This window comes from Ursus arctos, unplaced genomic scaffold, assembly GCF_023065955.2.
Source record: "Ursus arctos isolate Adak ecotype North America unplaced genomic scaffold, UrsArc2.0 scaffold_23, whole genome shotgun sequence".
NCBI classification, from domain to species: Eukaryota; Metazoa; Chordata; class Mammalia; order Carnivora; family Ursidae; genus Ursus; species Ursus arctos.
The window spans coordinates 19,884,455-19,906,078 of NW_026622908.1; the positions used below are offsets into that span (position 1 = coordinate 19,884,455).

Here is a 21,624-nt window from a genome sequence, read left to right on the forward strand (position 1 = left end):
AGACGTCTTCATAAAAAAGGTATTTGGATCTATGTTGATAATCCCTGGTATCCTTATTGCAAGATGCAGCTCTGTGACCTTTTCTAGATGGTCAGGATGGGGACAGAACAAAATAAAGGAAAAGCTCTGCGAGTGCAGCTGTCCGGGGCTGTGGGAGTGGGGTCCTCTCTTCAACCACGGCTTTAGTTTTCTAGGGATGCTTAATGGAGGCTCATCAGTAGGGCTGCAGAAAATCCATGAATCTTCTGCCACTTTTTTCAAACATTCATGCCAGTAGCTGCATGTGCATTCTTCTGGAAGGAGGCCCACGGTTTTCAACGAGTCTCAAAAGGCTGTGACACAGAATCATTGCTCTAGACCTGCACTGGCCAATATGATAGCCGCTAGCCACATGTAGCTATTTAAGTGTAAATTTAAATTAAATTTTCAAAGCCTTCCTAACATTAGCTACTTATCAAGTGCTCAATAACCGTGACCGGACAGCCCAGATGCAGAACATTTCCACGACTGCAGAAAGTTCTACAGAGCTTCTCTATGTTGGTAGCATTACTCTGCATTCAGCGTACGGACAAGATTTATTTAAATCACGTAGTGTTTTGTAAAATGAGTTGCCATCGTTTGGAAGTGAGAACATTGGACATCTGAAATCTGATTTTTGGGGGGAAACGGAACTATCTACCTTGCGCTCCTGGCAGCTGGCATGCACAAGACTGCTCAGTTTAGCGGGCCCCACGTCCTACTGAAGCTGCTTGCTTGGCCCTCCTAGACATTTGAGTTTGCGACCCTCGCTTCTGGGGGACTTCAGCCACCCTGGTTTCTTCCCAGTCTCTTGTGTTTGTAACCAGACTCCAAGTTTGGAGAAGTGGGGTTGAATTTGGTTTAGGAGCGCATCTTGGGACGGGATCTAGGGCTGGGATTCGGGCGCCCCGCTGGAAGCTGGGGAGGGGCAGCTCCTCCCTCCCTCCCTCCCTCTTTTCAATTCTCCGGAACTGGAAGAAGAGAGAGGGAATTTTATCCCGAACATCTGTTGCTCGACAAAGAACTTCTTCCCCGTCTTCCTAAGAGCCCTCCAGTCCCCAGCCCAGCACGCCTGGGCCCGCCCCTCGCAGCGAGATCGCGGGGAGGGGCCGAGGCGAAACCCGAGCCCCGCGCCCACCACCCGGGCTGGCGACGTGGCTCGGCTGCCCCGGCCTCCCCCCTGCAGCCCGCCGGCCAATGGGCGCGTGAGCCGGGGCTGCCCGAAGCTTCCCTGCCCGCGGCCCGGGGCGCGCCCCTTCTCTCCGGCGCGGGGCGGGCCCGTCCCCTCCCCCGCCGCCGCCGCCGCCGCCGCCGCGCTGGGAGCCCCCACTCCGGAGTCGCCGTCCTCATCGCTCGCTCGGTGCCTCCCCGCGGGCCGCTCTCCTGCCCTGACGATGGCGCGTGGCGGCCGCGACCGCCTGCTGGGGCTCGCCGTGGGGCTGCTGCTGGCGCTGGCGCTGGCGCCCCGGGCGCTGCGGGCCAAGCCCACCGTGCGCAAGGAGCGCGTGGTGCGGCCCGACTCGGAGCTGGGCGAGCGGCCGCCCGAGGACAACCAGAGCTTCCAGTACGACCACGAGGCCTTCCTGGGCAAAGAGGACTCCAAGACCTTCGACCAGCTCACCTCGGAGGAGAGCAAGGAGAGGCTGGGGTGAGGCCGCGGTCCGGGCTGCGCTCGGGGGCGTCGCAGGTGCCCGCGGGGACAGCGGGGCGGCCGCCGCGCGGGACGCGCGCCGCAAAGCGAAAGCGAAATCGGGTGCGCGGTCGGAGGGCGGGGACCAGCGGGCACGGGCGCCGGGGCCGCGGCGTGGACACCGCCACCGCGCCCCGGCCGGGGTGGCTTCCCGCGGGGAGGCAAGAACGTGGCAGCGGCCGCGATAGCCAAGGCGGCGAGGGCCCGCCCCCTCCCCTCGGTTGCATCAGAAGGGAGGGCAGAGGGTGTACAAAAGAAGAGTTTGTGCACAGTGGCATTTTAGTGATACGAGCTCTTCCCCACCCTCCCAGTTTCCTTCTTCTCCCCCCATTCCCGGAGTGGAGGGTTTGTGACACTGCTGAGAAGGTCTCCGGGATGAACATAAATGGATAGAAGATGAAGGGGCAGAGGAGGGAGAGGCTTGATTCCTGGCCCGAGTTCCTGGGCGGGGGCAGAGGTGTTCTTGCCTTCCGGCTGATAGCAGAAACAGGGATATAAAGATCCCGTCAAGAAGAGAGGGGCATCAGGGGATAGGGAATGGGAAGTGAGAATGGAAACTGGTCCCCCACTTTGTTTCCCGCAGATGTCTGCGGAGGCACCCAGTCCTTTGGCAAGGAGGGCAAAAAGCTGGAGGGTGTGGTGGCAGATGGTGAATTTCACTGGTGAAGGCAGTTGAATTAGGAGCCAAGCCTGGAAAAGGAAACTTTGGTACATCTCTGCACCCTCTCCAGGCCCCCTGGGGATACAGCTGGGCTTGTGCAAAGGTATCTGGGAACCCTTCCACAGAGCAGTCAGCAGCCAAGACCCGGTCCCAGGTGGAGGCTGGACTTGGCTGGCGTTTTGGGGGGAGGGGGTCCCAGTAGTTCTGCCTACTGGGCACCAGGCCTCCCGGAACCTGTTTCCTGGGGGTGGAAGATCTTCTTGTCCTGCTACATGAGAAAGAACACAGCCATCCCTGTGCTGCCGGGGGCTACCAAAGGCCAATGCGGTTGGTTAAAAGAGGAGGCGGAATTACACCTATTGTGTAGGTGCCCCGGCTGCCTGCTCGGATAAAACGATCTTTGAACTTCAAAGTCATCTCCAAACAATCACCTTTTATTTCGCAGAGAAGTACTTTTCTCTTCTTGTTCGGGACTTCACAATGGGGGCCATTGATGGGTTCGGCCTGTTGTATTGCTTTGAAGCACTTGGTCACTGATGTCTTCTGGGACCCTGAGAGACAGCCATTTGCAGCACTGCCACCAGGGAGGAGGAGGAGAGGTCTTGGAATTTGGAGAAGGGAACTCTGCAGTTTGCAGTCCTAACAGCTTCCGGTTTTAATGCCTTTGTCATGACAGGCAAGCCTAGTGGAGAAACTAGTGCTGGTGGTTGGTCTGTGTTTGATCCTTGTATGACCACCTCCCCTTCATTCATTGAGTCATGCAGCAAACATCTGAATGGCTGCTGTGTGCCAGGCCCCGGGTTAGAGACCTGGCAGATACAGAGATAACACCTTATGCTCTAGGCCTCAAAATCCTTACACTCAAAAGTAGAGGAGAGCGACACAAGCAGACACTGTGCAGAGCGGCTATGATGGCGGCTCGTACAAACCACAGTGACCACACTCGGGAGAAGGAGCGCCTCGGGCTGCAGGTTGGAGAGAGGGGCTTAGGGGCTCGGGGACGCCACCTGTTCAGAACTGGTGGGATGGCTCAGGTTGCCAGGTGCACCAGCAGGGCGAGGCATTCCTGAAGAGAAAACCACCTGCTTGTAATGGGTATTGAGACCTGTTCTGGGGGGTGAGGAGTGTTGGGAGAGTAAAGGCACAGGGTAGGAGGGGAGGTAGGCGTGGAGGGGAAGCAAAGGGCAGACCAGAAAGGACCTCTGTGAGGTGCAGATTAGATGTTATCCTGTACACAGTCCAAATGTCATCATCCCCCAAATTTGCTAGGAACGTCAGACAGGCAGTAGGACAGAGAACATAACTGAGGCACAGATGGGGAGACCAGGGGGCAGGGAAGGGGCCATGAGTGCCTGAACCAGGCCCAGCTGGTCCCGAGGGCAGGAGAGGGTGAATTCAGACACATGTGGGAGGTAGAACCATCCGTACTTGCTCTTGACTCAGTGTGGGGGTGGGGAAGAGGAGGGAGGAACCCAGGGGGACATCCGGTCTCTGGCCTGAGCCACGGATGGGTAGTGGACACACCACTCACCTGTAAGGTAAATCCAGGTAAATCCAGGCTAGAGGTGGAGGCTTGGAAGCCGTGGGTGCCGTCTGGGACAGGATGGAGCGTGAACAGCCGCCTCTCTGTCCACAGCTCCTGGTGCAGCAGTCCCCCCACCCCAAGCTTGGGCAGCTGAGGGAGGAGTGTGGCTGGATCGTTAGATTCTGAAAAGATGACCATTCTAAGGCCTGTGGAGACACCTAGGCCAGGGGGCTGCCAAGTGGAGGCCCATAGGCCACAGGCAGTCACAGACATGCTGCATGTGAATTACCATCTGCGTGATGTCACATGCAGACCTGAGTTCTGGTTTCTCTTGACACGGTCGACTTCTGTTTCCACGTGGCAGTCACTGTCTGGAGCAGACATGCGCAGCCTTGCAGGCACTGGCCCCACATCTCCAGGTTTGCGCAAGGCCCTGCCGGGAGGCTCTGCTGGCTTCTGTTACTCACTGGGTGTCTGTTGAGTTCTCTGTCCGCCTGTGATCGAGATGACTGTCCTCAGTGAGGCCACGTACACATTCTCTCCTTGATTCACCACAACGCCCCTAGTAAAGCAGGTGTTCCTATTGATAGGGAAACTGAGACCCCGAGGAAGGCAGCCTCGAGGCTTGGTTTATTGGGCTTGAGACCTGGTAAAATGGCAAATGAGGGGACACCTTAAAGCTGTGGGGAGCGCTTACGCTGTTCTGAGCAAGAGAAGAAGCTTGGCCACCCAGACTAGCTGGAGACTTTACACTCAGCCCCCATTTCTAGCTAATCAGAGAGTGACTGTCAATTAGAACTTCTGTTGACAGGAAGGAAGTTTTACTACTGAGTTGACAGACTGCAGCCCAAAGCAAAGAAACGAATCCCGAATTAGCCTGGGTGACGCCATCCCAGGTGAATGGACCACTAGAGCACAACTTTCTTAAAAGCATTAGAAATAGCTTGTGGGTGTCCTCGAAGTTCCCCACAGGGAGAGCATCCCTAGCTTGGGACCCTCGGGCCTCGAGGTGGACACCAGTGAGTTCCCACCCTGAAGTTTGCCCTGGACGAGGGTTTGGGGTTCCTTGGTAGCGTCTAGCGGGCAGTCGCTGGCCCCGGAGCCGGCTGTGGAACAGGAGACCCCCGCCCCTGCCGAGGACAGGGGTGCAGGCTCCTGCAGCTGCTCAGCTGGTCAAGTCCTTCAGTAGTTTCCGTGATGTGAAGACTTTCATCCCTGACATCTTATGCTTTGGCCAACAAGGTCTGGGCTCTTTCTGCTTTGCATTTCAAGTCTTTGAGTCCAAAGATTTAAAAAAAAGAAGAAAAGAAGAATTCACTTATCTTTTGGTGTATCTAGAATTTTCCTTTTTTTCTTTTTTTTTTTTGCATTGGCCGTAGAGCCTGGAGGTATGGGTTCTTACCCTGGTCATAGCACATACGAGCTGTGTGATCTCGGAAAAGTCATCTCGTTTCCCTCAGCCTCGGTGCCATCGCTCTGAAACGAGGGAGGACTGCACCTGGAGAAGACTGCCAGGTTTCACCTTACAAATCAACTCGGACCAGTTGGGGGCGTCCACCTGCAGAGCGATGTGTTGAGAAGGATTCTGAAGCACATCTGGGTTTATCAGGACAGAGGGCCTGGCCCACACTGGTTGTGTCTGCCATTGGCACTGGGTGGGGAGAGGCATATTATCTTCAGAAGAGATAAACTTTAAGATCCTTCCCGGCATGATCGGATCATTGATTTTATTTCAGCTGTTTATGCATTTCAGATTCTGCGTGTTTGATCTTTTTCTGGATCGGGATCACACAAGCCTTGATAATAGCCTTGTGCATTTTGTTTTTTTGTTTTTTGTTTTTTAACTACAGGAAGATTGTCGATCGAATTGACAGTGATGGGGACAGCTTTGTTACCACTGAGGAGCTGAAAACCTGGATCAAACGAGTGCAGAAAAGATACATCTACGATAATGTCGCCAAAGTCTGGAAGGATTATGATCGGGACAAAGATGATAAAATTTCCTGGGAAGAATACAAACAAGCCACCTATGGTTACTACCTAGGTAAGAGTGCCGCCCGAGTGCTTGCATAGCCGGGGCCCTCCTAACAGGCTCCTGGTGTGAGCCTCTCTTCTCTCTCGACACATCTCCTGCCTCGGGGAGATGTCACAACCCCCTAAGTCGAACCTGCTTGGGTAACGTCCCCTTACTAAGAATGTACAGAGCTGCTTACTCGGAGTGAAGCTGTAGGTGGTGAGTAGTGGGAGGGGTCCACGGTCCAATAAAAAGTGACTTAGCCTGGGTGGCTCCGTTGGTTAAGCATCTGATTCTTGATTTGGGCTCAGGCCATCATCTCAGGGTCGTGAGATGTGACTTAGGTTGCTGCCCAATCTGAGCTTACAATCTTGGAGGCACAAAGAGAACAGAGCAGAGATGAAGTGTGTACAGTTTCAAAATGCTGCCAGGTTTCAGACAGCAAAGACCCAAGTGGGCTGGAACAGTCAAAGAAGGCTTCCTGATGGAGGGTGGTCTGGGAGTTGGGCCTTGAAAAATGGATATATATTTGGAGAGATAGAGACAAGAGGGGAAGGTGGGTCAGCCGGAGAAGCAAAGGGGCAGGAGTGCATTCAGCAGTGGACAGGGTTTGGATAGAAGACATGCTTGTTAGTGGGGAATGATAGAGGGATGTGTGCAAAGCACAGGCTGTAGCCCCATTGGGTGCATGGGAGAGAGAGCTAGCACACAGGTCTAGCGCTCCTGGCTGGGTTAAGGGAGATCTTAAAAGCCAGGCAGAAACATTTAGGCAGAATGTTGTGGGTACTGGGGAGCCTGTGTATGTTCTAGATCAAAGAATGATATGAAAGCAGCGTTCTGCAAAGAAAAGTATGACCATGTGACCGAAAGCCAGCACTCTTAACCGCTTGCTATAATGCCCTCAATAAGCTGTTAGGGCCTGGATTGTGGGGGCGGGGGGAAATGAAGGGACAGATACTAAAGGCATTCTGAAATGTTTCAAAGAACTCAGTGGCTCAGGACCTTTTGTCCTGTGTGTAGCATTTGGGCATGAAGGATGAGTGCTCTGGAAGGAAATGCTTTCTGCAGCAGCCCCATTCAGACATTTCTGCACACATCCTGCAGGAAACCCCGCAGAGTTTCAGGATACTTCGGATCATCACACCTTTAAAAAGATGCTGCCCCGCGACGAGAGAAGGTTCAAGGCTGCAGACCTCGACGGTGACCAGACGGCCACTCGGGAGGAGTTCACCGCCTTTCTGCATCCTGAGGAGTTTGAGCATATGAAGGAAATTGTGGTTTTGGTAAGATCATTCAAGAGCCTGAGCTGGGGAAGGACCAGAGCGAAATCTGTACGAAGTCTTGTCCCTTCTTGCAAAGAGAGAGCATTCTTCAGCCTGACGGGTATCGGAAAACTCACCCTGACAGGAAGTGGAGAACAAGAATACTTGTCTACCCAATAGATGGGTCAGGGCAGGCTAGCTGCTGTAACAAACAGCCCCAACCCCGGTCATGGGAAACAAAGCGGATTTTTGCTTTTACCAAGTCCAGTGCAGATGGTCCGAGTCAGGGGGGCCTTCTGGGCCCTTCTTCGAGTACTCTCAGGTACCCAGGCGACTTACAGCTTGTGCTGTACCATCTTGTGGCTTCCAGGTCATCCTGGCAACAACCAGCTGGGAGACAGAGGAAAAGAAAGGAATGAAGAGAAGGCAACAGTCTGCCCTTCCTGTTCTGGCCAAGAAATGAACCATCCCTTCCTCTACCTTCCACGGGCTCCTTCTAGATAGGACGAGGCTGGGAAATACAGTTTAGATGTGTGCCGAGAAAGAGCAGATGGGTTCAGTGACCCACTAGCTAGTCTCTGTCCCATTTTGCAGCCTTGTGGGAACTAGAGAGAGACTCTGAAAGGGAATGTGTGATTGTTAAACCATAGGGGGACTTAAAACTGACAGGAAGGACGCTCCTCTTAGGAAGGACGCTTGGGGGAGGGTGCCTGGGTCTGACTGAGGCTCTGAGGGATGGCTGTGCGTTCCATAGTGTCTGGTGGGGTCCCAAACGTCTTCATTTTCCATGACAGTAAAATAAATGCCATCATCTAGTTCCTGGGCAGGTGCCCCTGGCCAGTTCTAACTGCTTCCATGCTGGGAAACAAGTGGCTAAAGTTTTGGTTCATAATCAGCTCTGGACTATTGTAGCTGCCCCATTGGTGGATGGGGCCCACTCTTGCCTCATGCTTCACTGTTGTGATCACCGTGACACCGAGGACTGGGCAGTGGCTCTTAAGAATCCTTTCTTTTTACCACCCACCATCCATGTAGTGACGGCCGCTTTGCCAGAGGACGATGACGATGGGGCAATTGTCCACAAGTGCATTACGTGCCTCTGGATTGGCTCTCTGCCCTCGGGTCGGCCTTGTGCTTCAGCCCAGGATCCTCTGAGTTGCTGTGACAAAGCAAATTCTTTAATTACTCACCCTAGCAAGAAACCTCATTAAGAAGTCAAATGCACTAAGTGCAGAACATATACGTCCAAAAGTCCGATATACTTTTATTTTTAATTGTCCATTGTTTTCATATTTCATATCATTAGTGTTCATCGTCCACTCCGCCCTGGAATCTATTTTTTGTGATTACCCAGTCCAGTGGTTCTCAAGCTGGGTTCCTCACAGGTACCGCAGGGGATGATCTGGCTGGATGGTGGACATGGTTGGCCTGGCCGGCTTCTTGATAAAATCAGAGTCCCTCTGGGCTTTTACTGACATTTGCATTTGAAGAGAGTGTTCTGCTCTTAAAATTGGGGGAAGGGGGAGGAGGAACAGAAGCCACTGCCTATTTTTTTACAGATTAGAAACTAATGCCCAGAGAGGTAAGGAGATAAGCCAAAAGTTTCCGAGCATTTTTAGCCATAAAAGCCAGACAGAGGACAGTAGGTAAAATTCTCAGATTTACTTAGAGCATGGCGCCATCTTGCCTTCTCTATTTCCCCTTTGCTTCCTAGGAAACCCTGGAAGACATCGACAAGAATGGGGACGGGTTTGTGGATCAGGACGAGTATATTGGTGAGTGTGGCCTGGAGTCTTGCTCGGCCGCCCCAACGGGGCAACATTCCTCCACCCACTTGTCGAGCTCCTTTCCGCAGACGACTTTTAGCAACAGCTGCATGTCTGAAGTTGTCACTCCTATGCCCTCCCACTGGGGAGGGACTTGACCCCCCAGCCCCAGGGTACAGTATCAGGGAGGCACTGATGAGACCTCACACAGCGGCCAACAGGGGGCCCCATGGCTCTGAGAGGTGCCCCGCACCCCACTGTCTAGTTTTACCTTTGCATAATGGGCCTCAAAGCACTGAACAGATGGAGCTGTGATGGACGCGACTGTTTACGTGCCCAGGCATCTGCAGAAAGGCCCTCCTTCTCAGAGAGGTGACTCCTTGGACAGTGATGAGCTGGTTTGTGCCTCTGCTTTTTGATGCTTTCACTGGGAGTACCGCACCTCACAGTGCGTTCTGATGGGCTCCACTCAAGCATCGAGAAGTGGGTTTTCAGTACCTGGTGGAGCGGGAGTCAGATTCGTGCAGCTGGGTCAGAAGCCGCCTTGCCAGTTAGAGCCCTTCCGAGCAGCCCGGTAGGCCTCGCAGCAGAAAGGACTGGGGCCGGCCACTTGGAAATTTCCGTTTGACCCTCACCGCGGTCACTCGGGTGCTCTGGTACGTGGCTCCCAACAGCGGTGCCTTCTCCTGGCAGCGCGTCTGCTCCCAAGTGTCGATGAAGTAAAAGCTGGAAAGTCACTTGAGGGGTGGGGTGCATATACTTTCGGTACCACAGTTAATAGAGGCGGTTAATTACCTCCGTAAAACTGAAGCGCGCGTCGCCGTCGGTCGCTGGTCCGTGCTGCGTTCCCTTGCCAGCCCACGCCTGCGGTCACGAAGAGCAAAGTTTCTTCTCATCAGGGGAAATTATATTGGATCTGAAGGCCCGAGTGCCGTCTGTCTTCGGGTGGGTGGTGACGGACAGGTAGCTCTCACCGTAGTAATTAAAGCGATCTCGGCGGCACTGCCTTCGGGGAATAACATGCTGTCAGGCCCCTCGTCGGTGCGCGCCCCGTGTGCGTGCGAGGGACGGTCCAGAGCTGCGGACGCCTCACCTTGACAGTGGTGATGGAATTAGACCGAAAGCTGACGGACTGAAACAAGCCATGTAGCACTTTTGATTAAAAGTGTGTGCTCTTCTTGGCCCTCCTGAACTCTTGCATTGAAACGGTGCAAAGTCAAGGGCAAAACTCTGAGTGGCTTTGCCTTAAGGAAACACTCCGTTCTTTACACCACGGAGGGAGGGAGGTGCGGGGCATGGTGCTTGAGAATCCAGTTCCGAGCGGCTTGCCGTCAGAGAGGCTCGACGTGTGGACTTGTCCAGCAAGTGACCTCATTTACAGAGCGGCCGTCTTTTCTGCTGGGAGCGAGCGGAAAGCCAGTGGTGCTAAGTGCGGTGGGAAGAGCCCTGGACTTGGGAGTCCTGGCTTCTCCACTTACTAGCTGTGCGATCCTGTGGGAGTCACTCCATCATGATAAAAGCCTCAGTTTCCTCACCCGGAAAATGGGAATACACAGCACGCACACTTGCGGGATTCGGTGAAGCCCAAGTTAGCTAATAAATGGGACAGCCCTTGCTTGAAACCAGTCTGCAAGTGTCAGGTGTGGCTCCGCCTTGTGGCGGAACCAAGGGTCTTGCCTCTCCTTTTCCTCCATTCACTACCCGCTCTCTCTACCACCTGGCATTTCCAAGCTGTGTTTCCATTAAAGAGAAAACTGCCCACAGGGTATCTGTCTTTTCCAAGGGGATCTAGTGACTTAGCAAACAGTGCATCTAAACTTTGCCAACTTTTTCCTGTCCCGGTCATTTTAAGATAAGGATAATAATTCATCTTACAGAGTTGTTATAACGATGAAATAAAATGATCTATGGGGAAGCCCTTCGGAAGTGATACAGAACAACTAGGAATAAGTGGTTACCAGGGCTAGAAGCAGAGGGGCCCTGTTCCCGTGCAGCCTCGAGCCCAAACTTGCTGTGGGTCCTTGGCCTAAGGCTATGCCTCAGTGTTTTCATCTATAAAATGGGACTACTAACAGTACCTACTTCTTGGGATTATTATGAAAGTTAAATGAAAAAAGCGTATGTAAAGTATTTTATATATAACATCTGGACTGTAAGAAGTGCTTGATGTCGATCCTTATTACTGGTTTTTCACCTAGATAGTGCCGGTTTGGGTTGTAGTTTTTTTCACTAAGTATCCATTTAATCTTCATAATAACTCTGTGATTTATAAATTAGCACCTCCATAAAACAGACAAGACAACTTAAGATTTACTCACTGAATTAAGTAACATAATCCCAGTCACTGCACTAAGTCATGAGCTAGGACTCATCTTCTGGCTCCTGAGCTCCGTTCTTTCTGTTCCATGAGGCAGCCTGCAGAGTGGCTAAATCCCTGCGTCATTATCCACCAGACATTTGGGTTAGGGCTCCTGATGGGTCGTCATCTTTCCAGAAACTCAGGAAGTCAGGTTTTCCTTGACTTACCTTCCGCTTGTCTTCATAACCAAGAACCACCTTCCCTTCTAGCGGATATGTTTTCCCACGAGGAGAACGGCCCTGAGCCAGACTGGGTTTTGTCAGAACGGGAGCAGTTCACTGAGTTCCGGGACCTGAACAAGGACGGGAAGCTGGACAAAGATGAGATTCGCCACTGGATCCTCCCTCAAGACTATGACCACGCTCAGGCCGAGGCCAGGCACCTGGTGTATGAGTCAGACAAAAACAAGGTATTCACGTTCTCCTGGAATCGTTCCTTGAAGGGAGACAGTTTACACAAGATTGATTCTGTTTGCTGCTTTGGTGATAGCATTGGCCCGTGGCCCACGCGGCCGCGTCCTTATCGACGTTCCTCCTTCTTGCCCTACAGTAGAGACTTGTGAACTAAGCCAATACCGTGGTAACCCACAGTGAACTCTGACTAGGGGCCCAGACATCCCTGCATGGTCCGCTAAGGGCCACACACTTAATTCCCTCCACCTCCTAGGATTGCAGAAACGGTAACTTTGCTGTGGGCCGGGCGTGGATTTCAGAGGAGTTGCCCCAGAACGGGTTTGGTCAGTCAGTCAGTCAGTCAGCAGGTACTTCTCAGACAGCTGTAATGTGTCAGGCACAGGGATGCCCATCCCACGACATCCCAGGCCTCCTCAGGCAAGCTCGTCCCGCTGGCTCGGATACCCGGTGCTTCAGTATCTGGTAAATATCCACATCAATAAACAAGAGTTAGAAAGAAGTCCTGCCTCTTCCCAGTTTGATCACTGCTCCACGTTCTTGGGAGACAGGAGAGTTTTGCAGTCAGGCCATCAAAGGGGACTGGAATTCTTCAGGGCCTGTTCTGGGGAAGCCAGCACTGCTTGTGGATATAACTGGATTCCAGCTTCGGGATCCCCTGAGGCCTTGCCTGATACGCTTTAGCGCAGCTTTTAAGCCGGGGGGCTGTGTGCTTTGGTTTTGCAGGGCAGTGATGGTAGAAGGGGGTGCCTCGCAGCTTCTTCATTAGGACGTTCACTATTTCAGATGTTGAGAATCCACGAAGTGAAGGGAGCTTGACGCGGAACAGTTGCTCAGGGCTACCAGAACTTCTGTGACAGAGGCCTTTCCTCTCTCTTGCAGGATGAAAAGCTAACGAAAGAGGAGATACTGGAGAACTGGAACATGTTTGTCGGAAGCCAAGCTACCAATTACGGGGAAGATCTCACAAAAAATCACGATGAACTTTGATACCTCCTCCGCACGGTGCATACAGCAGGCTGTCACGGGCTTTCTTTTACTGTCTTGGATGGTTGCTACAGTTGTCTCATTTACAGCAGTTGTGGACCCCCAAAAAGCAAGTTTCTAACCTCGGATTGGGGTCAAAATTATTTTTCACTCACTGTTTACTGGAAGATAGTCGTCGCTATCTTTCAGTAAGGCTTCTCTCCAAACACATTAAAATCTTGGTAAATCGCCACACTGTATGGGGATATATGCTAAAACATGATTTTTTAGCTTTTTCCATTAAACATAAACGAAAGGGGAAGAAAATGTGAAAGACCCCTATATTCAGAAGTTGGGGGGGCAGTATATGGAGCAACTGCTGTGTATTTTAACTGCACATTTTTTAGATTTGCCACTGTTGAATAGTCGGTGAGAGAAACGTCTGATGGAGCTACAGTGGTATCCTATGTAGGCTTATTCCAGAGCACATCTAATATTCCAGATTCTTCCTTCTTGACTTTATACTCTGTCACTGTAAATGCTATATAAAACCTCTGTGCATTTTTCTGTACAGACCTGCTAATGTGCACAACAAATCCCTATCTTTGTGTTTTTTGCTTTTACAATAAGAAGCAATCAAGAAAGACAATGTGAAAAAGAAAGGAATTTTAGAGGTAGGGAAGAAATGAATGTCAGGCATTCGAAGAACTCTAGGAAAATGATAAACACTTTATTATACTTGAGAACATTTTCTTGACATGTAAATGAGGCAGGTCTGATCTTTGAAAAAGTCAACAATAATAACAAGCCGTTTCCTCGCTGATCACCAATAGGAATGAGGCAGTGGGATCCTGGGGAAGCCGGTGGTGTGGAGCCCTGGAACCCGCTCCATCTGGTCCCAGGGAATCTGCGACCCTTGGACCTGCCCTGAGGACTGCTATACCGGAGAATTAGGACAAGGTGATGTTCAAGCCATTGGCTGAACTGGTAGAAACAACTCTTACGGGTTGAAATTTCACCTCACAAACAGTGAACAAAATAAAGGATCCCACTGCGGATTTTCTGCTGTGTCCTGTGGTGTTTGACCTCACATGTACTGTTCGTGACATTCTTGTTCAGATAGAATTAGCAGTGGGATGGGATTGCATGAGTAAGATGATAAAGGCTCTGGGCTTTTAATCCGGTTACTGAAATGTTTAGAATTTGCTCACACTTACCTACGTAACAAATGCATAACTTCTTTCTCTGCTAGTAAGGGCATCTGCGAGTCCTTGTAACTCTTAAGTCTCTCGGAGACAGGTTTCAAGGCCTACAAGGCCCGACAGGACCTTTGTTCCCTTCCTGCGTCGGCATCTCCCTACCACTGTCCCCTCCACCTCCCAGAGCCATTGACTTTCTGGTCCTCCAACACACCAAGTTCATTCCCAGGTTGGGCCCTTTGCACTTGCTGCCCCTCAGATTCACAACCCGCATCTCCCACGTCCTCAGGGAACTCAGACGGTACCACCACAGTGGGGCCTTCCACACTCCCAACATTTACGGTGGTCCCATCTGAGTTCTGTTTATATTTTGTCTCATGTCCCTGTTTTATTCTCTTCTTGGTACATTTTAAGCCATTGTTTCCTGGGGTTGATGTACACATTACCACAAAGAGGGAGGCTTACAACAGCAGAAACTTAAGTCTTTCACAGTTCCTGAAATAAAGCTGTTGGCAGGGCTGCACTCCTCCGGAGCTCTAGGGAAGGATCCCTGCTGCTTCCAGATTCTGGTGGCCCCAAGTGTCCCTTGGCTGTGGCTCACAACTCCATTCTCTGCCTCTTTCCTTCCTCTCTGTGTGACTTACAAGGACCCTTGTCATTGGACTTAGGGCCCACCTTGATAATCCAGGATGATCCCATCTCGAGATCCTACTTAAGTCTGCAAAGACTATTTTTCCGAGGAAGGTCACATTCACAGGTTCCAGGGTTAGGCGGCACACCGGTCTTTGGGGCCACCCGGAGCCAGCCGAACCGCCTGATGTGCTCTTGTTGGACACTGTCCGTGCTGCCCAAGCTGCAGTGCGAGAGTCGCGGTCTGCTCGGTCCTATCTACCGCTGTTGCCCAGGACCGACAGCAGGACAGCCTGGTCTACAATAAGCACTCCGCAATTATCTGCTGAATGAATGGGAGTGGTTAGCTTTCATCAAAGAGAATGTTCTTCAGGGGGAAAAATTAAAAGGGTGTAAATAATTTAAAATAGCTCACATTTGCTGAATGAGAAATTAGGTAATTTGCCCGACTCCACAGTGATGAAATGGCAGGGCTGGAATCAAATCCAGGTGCTCCTGGCCCCAAATCTCTACTGGTAGCCCTGTTTTACTGCTCCAACCTTCAGATCTGATCTATGTTCCCTTTATTTCCTTGCTCAACCATGGTGTATGCTTATTATGGTCAGGGAATGAGAATAACTCCTCTTACCCAGGAAGAGGCTCTTTTTCTTTTTAAGCAATGAAAACCTGTTTTTTGAAAAATGAGAAAATAATATCTTGTAACCTAATTAGGAGCATAACACTTGTAAAAGGTGCTAACATTATTCTTACTCCAAAAAAGGAATGCTGGTTGATTTACTAAGTTATGCATGGTAAGATGTTAAATGTATTTTGAGCACTAAATTTTTCCTTTCAAGTCAGTGCACATAAGAAGAGAACCCTCACAGAGACTAGTGCTTCTGGGGCTGAATTTAACACTATTTAAAGAAAGAAACCCTTAGCTAGGGGACATAACTGTTAACATGGTGATTTGTAAAGCCTTAGATTTCTAATAGGGTCTGACTGTTTCAAGGAAAACATATTTTGTTTCTAGGTAACATTTCAAGTCGGATTATGGACAAATGCTACAAAATTGATCTGTAATGGGAAATACTGTAATGTCACAAAGCATTATTTATATGCTTAATGTGACTGAAAGCATTAATTGCTAGGAGCCAAAATCTGTCCAAGCAAAACATGAACACACATTTCTTACCTCTTGTCTCTTACTATAGGTTTTTGAATGAATTCGAGTGTAACAAAAAATGTAGCTAGAAAATCAGCCACACCTGAAGGTTTTCTTCACCTGCTTGGATTACTGTAGTCGTGTCTTGTTAGCAAAGGCATGAATCCTCTCTGCTCAGAAGTGCCCAGCAAACGAGAGCGACGTGGCTCCTTGTTAGCTGCCCAGCAAAAACATCTTGTGAGTTAAGTGGTGGATGGCTGACTGGATGTTTTTAAAAGTTCTTCTAAATTGATTTTGCCACTTTTATAATAAAATCTGGCTTCCTCCCAAGTATATGCAACTAAGATTTGGCTCTCTCTGAAATCTTAAAACAAGTTTATAATGCTAGAATTTCCCACTAAAAACCAATGAGTGCTGTAATGTTCACCGCTTTGGCTCACCCTCAAGTATTAAAAACGTGGGCAGTGGAAAGATTCTGTCATCAGTACTTAAACTCCCACGATTTACATGAACTTGGAGCCCTTTGCACAGAATCCAACCGCACTCTCAATTCGGGTCCGTTCCAGAGTCTGAGGCTGGCTCAATGCACCCTAGGTATAAGGCATCCCACCATCCCCTGTGTTTTCAGTGCCTCTGTCATTTTTCTCATAGAAAATAGAAAACAGGGGCGCCTGGGTGGCTCAGTCGGTTAAGCATCAGACTTTTGACTTTGGCTCAGGTCATGATCTCAGGGTAGAGAGATCGAACCCCACGTGGGGCTCCGTGCTCAGTGGGGAGTCTGCTTGAGGAATCTCTCTCTCCCTCTGCCTCTGCTCCTTCCCCAACTCATGCTCTCTCTCAAGTAAATAAATAAATCTTAAAAAAAAAAAAAAAGGTAGAAAATAGTGTGCAACTCACCACTGAGGCACGGGAAAGAAAATGAATGTAAGGCTTGGTTACTTTCCTGTCTTGGAGGTGCTGGTGTCACGGGAGCACGTAGCATTTCTCTTCTCTTACGCTAATGGCCGCCAAGTTCTCACACACACTTCTCCTGGAACCCTCACGACAACCTGTGAGGTTGGTGCTCGTAGGGAAGAGGGATACACGAGGCTGTGCTGTGGGAACAAACAACCCGACCACCTCAGTGGTCTGAAGAGTCCACTCCAGGCCAGTCATCCACGGCAGCTGTGCTGTGGGCGTTCAGCAGTGTGGGGGTCAAACACAGGCTAGCCAGTGTGGTCACTCCTGACAGCGTCAGAGAGTGTTCTAGTTAGAAACGGCAGGGCCAGGATACAAATCCAGGTGTCTCGGATGGGGGACCCACCCTCTTAGTCACCCCACTATGTGGCCCCCTATTAAAGAGCCTCTTGGCGAATCCACCATTAATATTCCAACCATTTTAAACACTGGTGGCCATCCATGGTGTAATTTGAAAATTCAGGACCACTGGGATAAGATGCAGAGCTGGTGGTATGGAAAGACAGGTCCAAAGGCCTGGCTGGACTGAGCTCTAGCTCCACGACACAGAAGTTCTGTGATCTCCGTAGGTCACCTTCCTCCTGAAAGGCCTGTTCTTTTTTTTTTTTTTTTAATTTTTTTATTATGTTATGTTAGTCACCGTACAGTACATCCCTAGTTTTTGATGTAGTGTTCCATGATTCATTGTTTGCGTATAACACCCAGTGAACCATGCAATACGTGCCCTTCTTAATACCCATCACCGGCCTATCCCAGTCCCCCACCCCCTCCCCTCTGAAGCCCTGTTTGTTTCCCAGAGTCCATAGTCTCTCGTGGTTCTGACGTGGATGATGATGATAATAATAATAATAATAATAATAATAATAATAATAATAATAGTACCCAGCTCTCAGAGTAGTCACAAATATGCATGAGGTAATGCACATGCAAGAACCACAGGACTGAAAAGTGACACCCAGAAAAGGAGTTTTTCCTAGGTTTTTCCTTTCTGAGCAGGTCACATGGCAGTGGCAGAGAGGCCAGGCCTGCAGACACCAGGCTGCTGGTTCATAGTCTTTCCTTCTTGTGTGAAGTGTTCTCAAAAGCTCCAGATGTATCTACTACTGGAGGAAACTGATGGGATGAAATGACAAAGGACTCGCTCTCAGCACTGTTTTATCGTGAGGACAGCATTCCAAAGCTCTGTGTGTATGTGGCAGGGATTTAGAACTCAATTCAAGAGCAGATCAAAAGAGCCTCTGTACTTTCAATAAAACATCCAGGGACCCAACTAAAAAAGGTCACTCGGGGTCTTGTTTTCAGAGGGGAAACTGAGGCTCAGAAAGAGTCAGCTTGTGGATTTCCCTTCCTCCAGACCGAGGCAGAGGTTAGACTAGAACTCCTTCCCCTACTCCAGCTGTTCACTTGGAAGCGTCAACGATCTCATCTGAAAAATGGCGACAGTAATCCCTACCTTCGAGGAGAGGAATAGGGATTGATCAAGGAAATGCCCACAGAGCATTTCATGAAGCCAGTGCGTAGCACACGGTGACCATTTTTATGAGTCTGCCAAAGCAGGGTCCTCACTCGGTTCAGCAACATTTATTTGTTTGTGGGTTTCTTCGTGCTCACTTTCAGGCTTCCACCCACGGCAGGAGCGAGTGAGCGGGGCTGTGGATCAGAAAATTGTCAGAGGCCTGTTTGTTGTTTTAAATACATGAAAGATGAGTTTTTTGTTTTTTGGGTTTTTTTTTAAGTTCACATCTTTAAAAAAAAAATAGAGGTCACATGGTTATTACCTGTAAGAAGTTGAGGAGATTTACCAAGTCCTAGCAGAAGGGATGATCCCAAACCAGGGAAGTGTGTGGCCGGGCTGCTAGGACATGAGCCATGAAGGTGCACGGAGAGAGCACACCCGGGTGACTGAGTCAGACGGACTCGCCAGCTGGGTGGCTCCAGGCCCACTGCTTCTACTCTGCAAGCCTCCTTTTCCACTTCTGAAAAAGGCAGTAAGAGCAGAACCTGCCCCACGGGGTGGCTGAGAGGCTCAGGGAGACGCTGTGTAAAGCTCTCTGCCCCTGGCCTGACGATCGGTAGAGCCAGAGAACTCAGTCATACAAGCTTTTAGAACTGACAGTCATTTTAAGGGTTAAAAGATATGCCAAGGAATCTAAACAAATCGTTTAGAAATTCATCTGAATTTTATTTTCTGACAGGCGAAATGCCACATACCCATGATTCACACAGAAGCTGGGCTCATTAGCCTCAGGAGGCCCTCCCTCAAGTCTTCTGGAAGGCCCGTTGGCTTGCTGGTGGCTGGATTCACAAAGACATGGACTGAAGACCCGGTGGTACAGGCTGAAGAGTCAAAATGGGCCAGCTTGGGGTGGCCAAAGAAAAAGCCATCACTGAGGTCCCAGTGATTTACAGAAGGCAGCTCCTTCGTGGCCTTAGGTGGGAACAGAGCCAGGCGGTAATGCACGCTGGAGTGACCCACTTTCTCCACAGCCAAAGCAGCCACTGGGACCTGAGGAAAGCTGATGGGCGCGTGGAAGGTACATCGATTGGTCACCATGAACCCCACCATGGGGGACGTCAGCAAGCCGGTTGTCAGGCCGCAGTATCTAGAAGGTTGAATCACAATGCTTATTCTAGGGCCCTAGGACCCTCTCTCCCAGCCCAAGGATGTGTGTTTCAGAGAAAAGGGCTCTAGCCTCAAAGGGCCACCACTCGCTAGCTGAGTTACCCAGGCAAGTCATTTCACTTCCCTGTACCTCAGTTTACACGACAATAGAATGTTCATAACCGTAATTCCCACCCTGGAGCCTAGCAGTGAGAATCAGTGATGCGCGTCATTTAACACAGCCCCACGCGCTACACGAATAGATCCTGGACATAGTAAGTGCTCATTAAACATGGGCTATTGTTAGCATGATCATTTCCATCTTATCCCTGCTTCTTACTGTGAATAGCCAGGAACTTTTGCATTAAATGGAAAATGAAAACTCACTTCTTATATAGATGGTTACTGTGTCTCTCATCTCTGCCATTAGATGATAATCTCTTTAAAGGAGAGTGGCTGTATCCTGTTTATTTTTTAAGTTGGTTGACTAGAAACGAGGTTGCACTTGAGATAAATGTGGAGGTTGAACAGGGTCAGAAATAAAAGCATAATGCTGAATTACAATCCCCACCACCACCTAACAGGCCCACTTACGACCTAAACATTTTCACGCACTGTCTTATTGTCTTCTTTTCTTGAGATAACTAACAGCAACTGTGAGAACCCACTGTAAGGAAACAGTCAGGGGTTGTATGAAGTCTTTACTACGAAGTCATTCACTGAAACTGTTCACGGAAACAAGCTACCAGCCTGAACCCAGGGAGACTGCCAGCCGCCCTGGGCAGCTGTTGACGTCGCCCATCGTGACATGAGATAACGTGCATTTGCTGACATGGAAAGCTGTTCAGTGAGAAAGATCAGATACAGAACGGTATGTACCATTTGATCTCATTTTTCGTATAAGACCTTTTGGTCGATGGATGTACTTATTGCCTAGAAAAAACTTTGAAAGGATAGACTCCAAAATGTTTTCAGTAGTCATCTAGCAGTAGAGTTTCTGGCTAACTTTTTTCTTCTTTTTGCTTGTATGAATTTTCCAGAATGAACATGATTTGTCTTTGAAATAAGAAAAAAAACGTTACTTTAAAAGATGTCTGAATACGAATGTTATTTTTTGAAAAAGCACTGGAGTGATGAGCAGCCTGGAAAAACAAAACTCCTTCTACCCATTAGGATCCTGCCCCTGGCTACCCTCGCTGCGAGGCTTCCCCAGGAATACCGGGGAGGGAGAAGGGAAACATGGGAAGAAGAGCCTTGGCCTCCAGCGTGACTCCGAGATCCAGTGAGAAGCTAATTCTTGCGTTTTCAATCGCATGCGTCTTTGTTGTGTTGCTTTCCTGTTTCTCTGCCACCATTTTTCTCATTCTTTTAGGGCACTGACAGTAAAGAAACAGCGCCTCTTCCCACGGGGAGAGCGGTATTTCATGAGCTCCCCGTATCTCTGAGCCCAAGCACCAAATCTTGAAATAACAGAACCGCAGAGGTACTTCGAAGCAATGTCCTCTAGGGGCAGCTGGTCGTCAGGGCTGAGCAGCAAGGCAGGTCTCAGTGTCCCCATTTTACAGGAAAGAAAGTCAAGTGGAGAGGCTGAATAAATCCCCCACAGACCTGGGCGCAGTAAGCAGTGGCTCGGGCCCAAACTTCAGGCACTTAAGGGCCAACGTTCACACTTTCCCCTGCATTCTGGCTTACCAGATGGTGAAGCCCAAATCTCTATTTTAGTCCAGTGGATGAACTGCATTCTAAGTCTTTCTCTGACTTTCAGAATTACATTTTCTTCAAGTGTTGCTAGTCAGTTTCATCATATTTGGACAAGAGATCCCCTACTGGGCAAGTTCATAACCCAATCTGATTTCGCTGTGGTCACAAGAGGGTACTTGGTGTGAGATTGATCAGTTGTTTCTTCTTTTTTTTTTTTTTAGATTTTAATTTTTATCAGACTTTATATACATGTACATACTCTAAAAAGTACATTGCTCAAGGCTTGTTACAAAAAAAAAAAAAAAATAGCAGTTCTCTGACTTGTCCTGCTATGGGCTATAGTCCAGGTCAAGAAGTTCTTGGAATGACCTCCACGGCACACCTACTCTTTGTTAGAGACTGAGGACACAGCACTGAATAAGAGAATGCCTGCTCTCATAAGTGCTCAATTTTAGGAGATTGGGGTTGAGGGTGGGATGTGTCAGCTCTGGTCTTCCCTTAGGCAAGAAAGAGGTGCTAGTTGTGCTCCTTTCTGGTTCCCCTTCCACGCTTTCCTTCTTTTTCTCTCCCTTTCCTCAGCAAACTTTGTGCACTACTCTGTTCCAAGCATGTGCTAAGCGTGGAAGAGAGAGCAGGGAACGAGCCAGACCGTGACCATTCCTGCCCTTGCGGAGCCTTGGTCCAGAGAGCATGCAGTCATGCTGCTGTGTGGTGAGTGCT

The 21,624-nt window shown here is 49.8% G+C and overlaps 2 protein-coding genes across 3 annotated transcripts in view; one reads left to right on the plus strand and one right to left on the minus strand.

The window, feature by feature from the left end:
• Positions 1-1,115: 1,115 nt before the first annotated feature.
• Positions 1,116-13,729, plus strand: RCN1 (reticulocalbin 1). Its single transcript, XM_026512168.4, has 6 exons — positions 1,116-1,666; positions 5,745-5,938; positions 7,013-7,191; positions 8,885-8,945; positions 11,505-11,704; positions 12,588-13,729. Exons 1-6 carry the CDS (start codon positions 1,413-1,415, stop codon positions 12,693-12,695), a joined length of 996 nt encoding a protein of 331 aa, XP_026367953.1. The 5' UTR covers positions 1,116-1,412; the 3' UTR covers positions 12,696-13,729.
• LOC113265073 (uncharacterized) overlaps positions 13,383-21,624 on the minus strand; it is a 174,331-nt gene continuing 166,089 nt past the window's right edge. Inside the window, exons 3-5 of one of the 2 annotated variants that reach the window (XM_057317070.1) lie at positions 18,813-19,204; positions 16,542-16,738; positions 13,383-15,861 (exon numbers count right to left, since the gene is read on the minus strand). In XM_057317070.1, the coding sequence (XP_057173053.1) occupies positions 18,820-19,204 (385 nt within the window). In that variant the 3' untranslated portion in view covers positions 13,383-15,861; positions 16,542-16,738; positions 18,813-18,819. Of the gene's footprint in view, positions 15,862-16,541; positions 16,739-17,433; positions 19,205-21,624 lie in introns of those variants that run through there. The other variant, XM_048213951.2, reaches the window with a different exon arrangement.

What these genes read in the sequence shown, in the direction of transcription:
- RCN1 (XM_026512168.4), top strand. Translation starts at nt 1,413, where the DNA reads ATGGCGCGTGGCGGCCGCGACCGCCTGCTGGGGCTCGCCGTGGGGCTG. An exon ending in TGAAGGAAATTGTGGTTTTG is followed by an intron (nt 7,192 to 8,884) that starts GTAAGATCATTC and finishes TTTGCTTCCTAG; the next exon opens with GAAACCCTGGAAGACATCGA. An exon ending in ATGAGTCAGACAAAAACAAG is followed by an intron (nt 11,705 to 12,587) that starts GTATTCACGTTC and finishes TCTCTCTTGCAG; the next exon opens with GATGAAAAGCTAACGAAAGA.